Genomic DNA, 9,804 nt, shown 5'->3' with positions numbered 1-9,804 from the left:
TCTAATCAATTTTGTTGCATATCAGCATTTCAAGCAGCTGCACGCAACGTCCGTGGCTTGAATGTGGCTTCGATATAAGATTGCTACTCTTTCCAATCAATATTTCTTCTTTTACTGTTGGAATGACTTCAGTGGAGGAGCCGGTCCTGTGACAAGACATTCGATGGTGACGACGATAGAGCTATATTGGGTAGCCTCTTTTATAAACGCCGTAAAAATAGCTTTATAAAGATTAAGGACCTTTTAGTAATACGAGCCATCACTTAAGCTCGCTTGGGCTGCGACTTCTCGCAGGAAAAGCTTTCTATGAAATATCACTCGATTGAGCTACTCAGTTTCTATGTTACCCCCTGAAAGCCAAGTAACGAACGACAAATACAACGATCCACCATACGCCATACGCCATACGCCCCTACCAAGATCCCACACGTCTGAAGACTCTACTTGGCCGTGTTTCCCTGCACAAGAATATCCGGTCCAGACGATTATCCCTGGACAGTCTCTTTCCCTTCCCCGTACAAGAAAATTCGGTCCAACTAGTTTTGAGCGAATTATCTTATGCCCGGAATGCGGCAGCACCTGGAGTACCCGCTTTCTTCACTATGGGAGTCTCGTCTCTCGATGGGTTCTTCGAGCTCGATCCTTTCTTCTCCTGCGCTGCCTTTTGGGCCGCCTCCCAGGTTGCCCAAGTGTAGGTCGCTGATTTCTTCCCGTCCTTCCTCAGTTGGTAGAAGGAGGTGATGGATGCCAAAGGGATCTCGAGCTTTGCTGCCCATTCCTGTTCGCTGGCATGCGTATACGTCTGTCCCGCCGCCGCATACGCTGCTGCGACCTCGGTGAAACTTGAGGCGATACTGCTCGTGTCGATGGTGTAAACCCAGCAGGGCTTGTCCACCACGCCCGATTGAGCGACTGAAGTCAGGCCCGAGGTGGAGATCCACGGGTCCTGCCCCTGCCTATGGCCCTTTGCGTAGACCTTCGACACGTGCTCAATGAGGGTGATCGCCTCATTGTTGCCCCAGCTCTTGAAGCCTCCAGTAGCTTTGATCTTGTCGGGGTTGCGTGCATCAGCTCGATAGACAGGGTTTGGCACGGTGGCCAAGGCGGCACCCAGTAGCGATGCAAGGAGAAAGAAGAAAGAGAATTTGGCCATCTTTCAAGGATGTTTGCAGGTTTGGTTTGTTTTATTGTGAACGTTGAAGATTTGCAAGGGTTTCTTTTTTATAGGTTGTAAATGCCGAAGGGGTCTGTATCAGTTGCGTATAGGAATCACAACTGGGTAGAAATTGATTTGATTGAAACGACTAAAGAGCTCATACTAAATGAGTGTGATCTTCTAGCTATATACTCACTAGATCCTGTGAATAAAGTCCTGCCTAAAGGATTGTACTTCCTAAAGGATGATGCTTTCTAAAGGATTTATGCTTCCTTAAGGATGGTAATCCAACTGACAGTCTGGGAGGAGTTGGTTGTTGGATCGTGAATGTCCAGGATCCCGTCAGATGGGGGAGGGGGGCGCCTCGAACAACGGCATGGCGAGCCTGCCGACGACCATAGCCACGAGCATGGCCTACCCATAGGCTTGGGACGTAAGCTTAGAATAGAGCCGCATCCCTATGTGTATATGATTCCCCTATTATTCACCGCTTTGGCTACTGTAAAAAGCAAAATCTAGCCTGAAGAAAGGTAGCGGCCCTGTTAGTAGAAGCACTGGTTCGATTCACGACGTTCCGATTCAGGGGCACAGGACTCCAGGAGGCTGGCCCACTAGGTGTCATGTGACATTCCCCTTTATATTTTTAGACACTGGCCAACCGGGCTTTACAGATGTCCAAATTTGGGCACGAAGTGGCATCGCTAATGTGAGCAGAGTCGAGGTTTCAGATACCTTAGACCGCATGTGATATTCCCCTTTATAACTTGGAGTAAGCGCTAAGAAAAATCAAGGTCATGATCTGCATGATTCCATGCGGCCGAAGGGGTGGCGCGGGCAAGCTCAGCCGCGCGGATTTCTGGGCAGGATGGGGAATGCGGGGCGGCGGCGTGGCTGTTGACTGTTGTTAGTCGTGGTGCATGACAAGAGACTGGTCGGTTTAGACATAACCTGGTGAATTGCTACCGGTGGCAGAGGCCAAAGCCTTAGTCATCCATACCTGGGTACCTAAAGTGCTGGGTCAAAAGTCTGGCAACACCCGCCATTTCACACCAAATCGCTGGCCTTTGTCTTCCTCTTCTTTGATTCTTCCGGGTCGCTCACGTGCACCCATTCACGAGTGTCGTGTCTTCGACGTTCCCCTCTCGAACAGTTTGAGCAAAACTCTTTGCAGGCTCAAACCTAGCTAGATTTGGCCCAGCTTTGCGGGTTCGTACCAACCTTAGAACATAGCCAAGGTGTTTCAGTGCTCGTAGCTAATGCATTTTGCAAAGCAATTCACAGATCATATACATACTATGGAGAACCCTGCGACAGCATCCTGGGGTCTGAGTATCAGCGACGCAGACTTCGCGAAGCTCAAACGCGGTGTCAGGCCTCGGGATATGGATGACAAATGGATCTTTAAAGCTATGACGGATGAAGAGCTGGCGGATGAAGCGACGACGACGAATGGAGCGACGACGGATGAAGCGACAACGGATAAGGAGCTGACGGATGAAGAGCTGATAGATGAACTTCTGATGGATGAAGCGACGACAGATGAAGCCCTGACAGATAAAGCCACGTTGGATCTGGATCAGGATGGTAATATATCCATCCGTCGAAGCTGGACAAACAAGGAGCTCTACAGACTTGCTGTCAAGCCAAGCGAGGGCGGCACCAGTGCGAAAATCGAAGCCATCACCTGGGAACAGAACCAGGGTGATCGCATCTCGGAAGAGCAAGCTAAGATCGACGCCGTCATTCTATGCAGACAAATCCTTGAGTGCGATTTTGCTGCGGCTCCAGACTATGACCCCTTGCTTTTTTCGGCTTTTCCTCGTGGATAGCACGACTGTTCAGAACGGCACTAACTACGCGTCACAGGGAGGGGGTGAATGGAGCTGACGGGCGACTTTGCCAGGTCAAGGAGGGCAGGAAATCACGGCGGCGCGGATGGCCATGTTGACTGGGCAGACTGGCTGGACCAACCGAGACAGCTATTATTTACGGTTTAAATAAATAAGGCACAACCCAAAAGAACTTGGGTGATTCGTATCCGCGTCGCCGAAAAAAAGGAAAACGTTCAATTTTTGCATACTAGAGGCTGAAGAAGAACATGTTAGGTATGAACAAACCGTCCTGTTGAACCATAGTGGGTATCTCTTCGCTCAAACTCCATCCGCAAATCGCACATGTCTCCCAACTTAGCTAGATTCCTTCTCGCCAACATTCATCACTCGTTTCTCTCCTTTCTATCGCATTGATTCCTTCCGGCTCACTGTATCCCTCGGTACACCATGTTTCGGCATCGTAGCTTGACCACCCGCAAACTCAAAGCTTCTCCCTACCATCCACGACCTCCCCCAGCCCGCCGCGGGCAATGGCCTCCGCCCTCCTTTCCCAACCCTCCGCCCTCTTCTTCGCCACCTCCATCCACTCCATCGCATTCGTAGCCCGAGCGCTCAACCCCACCCTCTCACCACCATGCTCATCCTCCTCATCACCCTCCCCCAACCTCCCCTCCTCCTGCTCCCGATCCTTCTGCCTCAAAATCTGCAAAATCGCCTTCACCGGCGCGGCCGCCCTCAGGGTTTCCAATAGTATGTGATATAGGAATATCATATCATATCACCTAAAAATATCACCTCGTAATATATCGTGGTACAGTTAATAGTGCATCTTTTTAAAAATATATCATATCACTGACACCACAATATCATTAGTAATCTCATGATGATCTCTAAGGATTCAGTGCTGAGCTTGTGCTAATAACCTTTAATTAGGCTTTTGATATTGCTTATAGTATTCTTCTTAAAGTTTTAAACTATTATATCTAGATGTTTACTTTTATCTAGCACTCTCTTACGTTTTCTTGGGCATTGCTCAGGCACTGAATCCTTAATAATCTCTATCGATTTTAAGTCTATAAAGAATTTTAATTTGCCCTTCTTAATTAGGAATTTCTTGTTTTTAGAGATGGCTAAACAAAACTTTTCTATTTCTTCTTGCCCTATTTGTGTATACAATTTCTTGAATACACAAGCAAATAGGTGTTAAAGATTAGTTAGATCATTAATCACTATATTAAAGTATTGCTTAAATATGCTTTAAGTAATACAAGATTTTAATATTGATTAACAAGACCTTAGCAGCAATGACTCAGACGCTAAGCATTAGCCCTACTCTTATAGAATTTCTTAGAACTATAAGAGAACTAACAAGCTTTAATCAATCTCAAACTTCATCTTCTATTCATTAGAAACTTTGCCCTTCCTTATTAAACCTATTGAAACTGCCAATTGAAGATTCTACTCTATTGTAATAGACTAATTCTTATTGTATTAAGCCTAAATTAAGAAGAACTTAAAAAAGAGTTCTTAGAAGTTATTAGGAATAAAGAGCATATGACCAAAGGCTCTGGGCATGTTTGCACAATAGGTAGCAAAGGCTACATGTCCTATATCTAAAGATTGGCTTGCAAAGCCTTAGATAGAAGGAGCTGGCATTTCAGTACCTCTCATAAAATAAAATCTTGATTTTTACAAAAATTTCCAAGCTCTAAACATGCTTAGAGTTTAGCAAGTCCAAGGTCAGGAACAGTAACATTAAAAGCCTAGCACTTCAATAGTTAGTATCTTTCACAAGCCAATTTTTAAACACAATTTCAGCCTCAAGTAATAGTTCTCAACCATTCAACTTTAGTATCTCCAATCTAGCTGCCACAGAACTCTGTTTAAGCTGGAGACAGGGTGTCCCTAGTAGCTATACTCTATATAAAGATATTTTGAAACTTAGTATCCTTTCCCTCTACTAGTCACGCTCAGGGATCCTATTTGCTCCGTTGCATGTCCCCTTTATTTTCTACTTATGAGAAGAGAGAGAGAGTGAAGTGCAGGGATTGATTGATTGACTGGGTGGTAGGTACAGGTGGTTTCTGGGATAGTGCTCTCTTATGATTTTTTTTCTTGGGAGAGATATGGTCTGCTCTGCTAGACTTGTTCTATACCTTATGTTTGGGTGAATATTAATAATAGGAGGTTTGGAGAGAGAAGGGGGGAGGGACGGCTCCGGGATTGCGATTTATTAACTGTTGGAGGAAATTAGAGCTGGAGCTAGGGACTTGCGAATCTCTCTATACATGACACTGAATAACTGGGACGAGCGAAGAAACGAGTATGATTTGGATTTTTCCCTTCGGTGTAAAGAAGGTCGATGAAATCCCACTATCTTTTCTTTTGTCTAAGCCACACAACCCATATTGTACAGTAATAAATCAGAAACACGCTTTTTTTAAGGTTCTACCGACCACGCCCGCCTTTTTTGCTCTTTCTAGCTGCTTTTCCGTTCCCGTTTTGCGCTGTTGTTTTGACTTTCTCTAGGACTTCGAAATCTTCAGCTCCGGAGCTGCTGCTGGAGGGGAGTACCTCGTCTGCATCCACTTGATCTTTTTCATCTTCGTAGTCTGGCTGCTGCTTGTTGAGGATGCGTCCGACTAGTCGATTGTAAGCCCAGACAGGGAGGCGGTAGAGCGCCGTGTCTTTGATGGTGGGCTGAGGAAACTCGTTGGGCTGATGGGGGTTAGTTCGGAATCTCAGATAAGACAGTGGAGGGACGTACATCAAGCAAGAACTCATGGGTTTGCCCCTCTTCGTCCGCCTGCTCAAGGTAGACGTTGCCAACAGAGTCAACGACCAAGATCTTTCCATTCTCGGCCACCACCCGCTTTCTAGGGCCGGTGCTGCCAACAGGAGGTGTCGCGGAAGGCGATGCCCTGGCGGACTTCACACCTTTTGCCTTGGACTTATCCTTCTTTGCATCCTTCTCCTGCATTCGTCTCTGTCTCCTGTTTATCGGTTGCACCAAGTCGGCATCATCAGCGTTGGTTGGGGGAGCGGCGGCCCCATTGCCGTCCAATCCCGGAATCCCCAGATTCTCGCCCCAAGCAGCATGGCGCGCGAACTTGATATACCTCTGGACAAACTCCTGCTGCCTATGCCAGCTCATGTAAAGCGCAAGCCAATGCCCAGCGCCACCGACGAAAACGAACAACCCAATTAAGACCGAGCCCAATCCTGGCCGGAATCGCGCATAGTAGTACCCAGTCCCCTTCCATGTGGGGAAACCATGGTTCAGAAAATGATCGTAGCGTTCGCGGTTTTCTCCTCGCAGGATATTGGTTACTATCCCCAAGCGCGCAAATCGATCACTGGCCTCCTTCGCTGCGGCCTTGATTTCTGATTGCGTGGGGCCTTTGGAGACATGCACTCCCGGCTTCTTCTTTGCGTCTTTCGATTTGGACTTGCCGGTGGATTTCTCGGCGATGAACTGTTGCTTGACCTTGTCAGGATGCAGCAGTCGAGATTTCTTACGGTAGGCCTTATTGATCTCTTCTTGACTGGCAGATCGAGAAATGCCTAGAAAATCGTAGAAAGTCACACCTGGACCCTCGGAAGCTTCGACTTCGGCGCGCAGACGGAAGATTTCTTGATCTGTGGTTTAGGGTTAGCTATCGACACGTCTCAGTAGATTGGGCAGCAAAAGCGAGGTGTTGGGCGAGGAGAGGTACCTTCTTTGCTCCAAGCTGCAACGACAGCAATGAAGAGGGCAAAAACGGCCAGGGTAAAGAGGGACGGCCTCATTTTTGTTGGTTGTCGACGGTAAAGACGTCGAGCTGATGTGTCGTGTGTCTTAATATTGCGTATCGAGCCTCGAATGGAAGAATGCGCGAACTTGCTCAATGGCGGCGGGCGGCAGTTGTGAACCGAGGCGGTTTAGCGTCCCAATGCTCTGCAAGACTGCCAGACGGCGGGCGAATTGGACAATATGCTTTTGACTTGGGGGACTCCACTGAGCGTCTGGCCTGTCTGACGAAGCAACTGCACGACTCACGAGTGCTGAGATGTCCGAGGCGGTCGGCTGGAGGAGCGATGGAGCGGGCGGAGACCTATATAAAGACGAGTCCGGCGGCACACACAACAACCTTCTCTTCTCTCAACCTTTGATCCTCGTTTCGCTTTGTGTGGAGGAGAGAGAGATGGCCTCGCTCTCCAGGGCTACGGGTATTGCATCCTGAGGCAGCCAGGCACGGCTGAGCAGATCGATTTGCGACCAGGTGTCCCGTTGCAGGGGAGATTTTTGATGATTCGAGTTAAAACCCAATAATAGCAGCTTTTATTACCTCCAGACTATCTACGGACTACCTTACAGCACCAGCAACCCCCTGAAGACGCAAATACGCCTTGATCCATCCTCTTTCGGTCGGCAGTCCTGGTCCGGGGAGATTCCAAGACCCCTTCTTCTCACTTTACCTTCGACACCACGATTCACGCACTCACAGTACCGCATCCTTCACGCAGACACTGCCCCGACAGATTTAGTATTCTCACTACAGCCGCCCTTGGATTCATAGAAGTCGAAACGAGGTTAGTTCCTATCTAATTTTACTATCGTCGGTTACCTTCAGCCTCCAGACTCCTTTCTACCTGCCTTACCTTAGACGATCACGGCTGCTGACATAAAAAGTTTCTATCTTTTGAACAGATCTCGAAATATCATCCACAAAGACATCCAAACGCAATTGAACCTGATCAAGCCAGAACTCACTTCTGCCTACTCGATCCCATCCTGATCAACATCTGACAACCATTACTTCCTCGAAACAAGCCTCGGCATTTCCCTCACGACCCAAAACACCTCGACGCCATGTCTCGCATACAGATCCCTCTCGACCTCCTCACGTCGCGTTTGAATCTTTCTGATAGGTTCGCCGGTGTACGATCCCAATCACTGGCAGCAAGATTCTCCAACCTCAAGCCTCTCTCCGAGTTCCTCGACCTGAAGAGACTGTCGAAGCCCGCGAATTTCGGCGAAGTTCAATCACGCGTGAACTACAACCTCGGTCATTTCTCCAGCAACTATGCCGTGGTCTTTGTTATGCTCAGCATCTACAGCTTGATCACAAACCCTCTTCTCCTCTTCGTCATTGTGCTCGTCGTTGGCGGCATGTGGGGTATCGGCAAGCTGGATGGAAGGGATCTCGATATCGGCGTATTCCGCGCTACTTCGTCACAACTCTACACTGGTCTTCTCATCGTCTCGGTACCTCTCGGTATCTTTGCATCTCCCATCTCAACAATCCTCTGGCTCATTGGCGCGAGCGGAGTGAGTATCTTGGGACATGCCTCGTTTATGGACAAACCGATCGATGAGGCTTTTTCCGGGGAGGCGGTCTAGATGGTCGGCCGCGATCTCCCAAATTTGTGCCCTTATGGGGAAGACCACCGGGGCCGAAGGGGAGTAAGAGGCGGAGGAGGTGGGAGCGGGAGCGGGCGGCTTGGGAAGGAGCACGCGTTGAAGAGCTTGATAGCGACGATACAGATACACAAGGCGTTGGGCTGAATTTTGAGAAAAAACGATATACTAACGAGTCAATTCATTTCACGGGGGTAGATTTGCCCTCTACATATAGGGCTAGGAAGGGTTATACATATGATACGGATTATTCTTCTGAGTCTGAGTCCGATTCAGAGGAGTCAGATGAGGACGATAGTAATGCTTTGCAAATTGCTCTTCGGGACAAGGAGGAGGCGCTTGTGCAATCTGCGCTTGCTCGGATTCGCCGCGCCCAGGAAAAGGGAAAATCACAAGTGAAGCTTGATCCAGAGGAGCTGGAAGCTTTGCAGAGACGACGGCAACGTATGCAGGCGGCTGCAAGCACTAAGGGCAAGAAAAAGAAAGGAAGCGGTTCCAGCAGCGGGGGTGAACGAAAACGGCGAAGTGAGCGGCAGCTCGTCTCGGTGCCAGTCGTGGAGCCCAAAAGTCGTCAAAAGGGGAAATCCAAACGGTCAGAGGAGCCTGATCCACGTCCTTCAGGACCAGCAGCAACACCGGGTATGCTGGTTGCTGGGGCAGATGGTATCACATATGCGCCTTTGGGATACTATCCACAGGCAAGTTCAAGTCGCAACTCGCCTCCTCGACCGCGCTCCTCGACATCTCAGAAACATCACGGCACGACACCCCCACAATTCGCATACCAATCAGGACAAGCCCGTCATTATTCTGAAGGCACGCGACCCACTTCTTCTTCAAGCAGTGGTTCTAGACGTCTCCTACCAGACGAGGAGGACTGGGTACCTAATTCAAGACGAGGTTCTGCCTCTTCACAGTCTCTCGGTCTGGACCCCTTTGAATACCAAGTCGACGCCGGCCATCCACCACCAATTCCTCAGCAATACATCCAAGGCCGACGCATTGTCTCTGTACCTACCGAAGTCGCGTACTCCTCATTGCGCCGCAGTCCACCGATCGGAAGCTACCCTGCTGCAGCCAGGGGTTCCGCATCTGATCCGAGATTGAGGGGAAAAGGCTCAGTTCGCAACGAGCCTACAAACGTTGACAGTAGTAGTAGTGACGAGGACCAGAGCGATGATTTGGGCAATGGAGTGCAGGTTTTTGTGGAGGAGCGAGAAGTTGAAAAGGAAAGACATCCTCCTAGGAAACCTGTCGCCAGCAAGAAAAAGGGCAAGGGGAGATGATGGGAATTTCTTCGCAATTGCATTTGCATTACTGATAGGGAATAGTTTTTTAATAGATCATTTCACTGGGCTCATTTATTCATGATATGGCGATGAAATTGAACCACGACAGCGATTGCTCGTTCCTAC

General features: G+C 48.8%; 5 protein-coding genes across 5 annotated transcripts; 3 read left to right on the top strand and 2 right to left on the bottom strand.

Moving 5' to 3' along the window:
- Positions 1 to 315: 315 nt before the first annotated feature.
- Positions 316 to 1,245, bottom strand: M430DRAFT_32338 (hypothetical protein). The gene has a single exon (XM_024866150.1). It carries the CDS (start codon positions 1,151 to 1,153, stop codon positions 557 to 559), a length of 597 nt encoding a protein of 198 aa, XP_024725238.1. The 5' UTR covers positions 1,154 to 1,245; the 3' UTR covers positions 316 to 556.
- Positions 1,246 to 2,111: 866 nt separating this feature from the next.
- Positions 2,112 to 3,227, top strand: M430DRAFT_157856 (hypothetical protein). The gene has a single exon (XM_024863328.1). It carries the CDS (start codon positions 2,413 to 2,415, stop codon positions 2,983 to 2,985), a length of 573 nt encoding a protein of 190 aa, XP_024725237.1. The 5' UTR covers positions 2,112 to 2,412; the 3' UTR covers positions 2,986 to 3,227.
- Positions 3,228 to 5,272: 2,045 nt separating this feature from the next.
- M430DRAFT_62925 (hypothetical protein) lies at positions 5,273 to 7,172 on the bottom strand. The gene is made up of 3 exons (XM_024869020.1): positions 6,705 to 7,172; positions 5,756 to 6,627; positions 5,273 to 5,706 (listed from the first exon to the last, which is right to left on the bottom strand). Exons 1-3 carry the CDS (start codon positions 6,775 to 6,777, stop codon positions 5,437 to 5,439), a joined length of 1,215 nt encoding a protein of 404 aa, XP_024725236.1. The 5' UTR covers positions 6,778 to 7,172; the 3' UTR covers positions 5,273 to 5,436.
- A 268-nt stretch (positions 7,173 to 7,440) lies between these two features.
- Positions 7,441 to 8,603, top strand: M430DRAFT_157803 (hypothetical protein). The gene is made up of 2 exons (XM_024863324.1): positions 7,441 to 7,560; positions 7,661 to 8,603. Exon 2 carries the CDS (start codon positions 7,841 to 7,843, stop codon positions 8,369 to 8,371), a length of 531 nt encoding a protein of 176 aa, XP_024725235.1. The 5' UTR covers positions 7,441 to 7,560; positions 7,661 to 7,840; the 3' UTR covers positions 8,372 to 8,603.
- M430DRAFT_157804 (hypothetical protein) lies at positions 8,604 to 9,751 on the top strand. The gene is made up of 2 exons (XM_024863325.1): positions 8,604 to 9,451; positions 9,655 to 9,751. The coding sequence occupies exons 1-2, from the start codon at positions 8,836 to 8,838 to the stop codon at positions 9,708 to 9,710; spliced, it is 672 nt and encodes a 223-aa protein (XP_024725234.1). The 5' UTR covers positions 8,604 to 8,835; the 3' UTR covers positions 9,711 to 9,751.
- Positions 9,752 to 9,804: the final 53 nt, after the last annotated feature.

This window comes from Amorphotheca resinae (genome assembly GCF_003019875.1).
Source record: "Amorphotheca resinae ATCC 22711 unplaced genomic scaffold M430scaffold_1, whole genome shotgun sequence".
NCBI lineage: Eukaryota > Fungi > Ascomycota > Leotiomycetes > Helotiales > Amorphothecaceae > Amorphotheca > Amorphotheca resinae.
The sequence above is the reverse complement of the archived record's forward strand: the minus strand, read 5'-3'. Positions and strand labels throughout refer to the sequence as shown.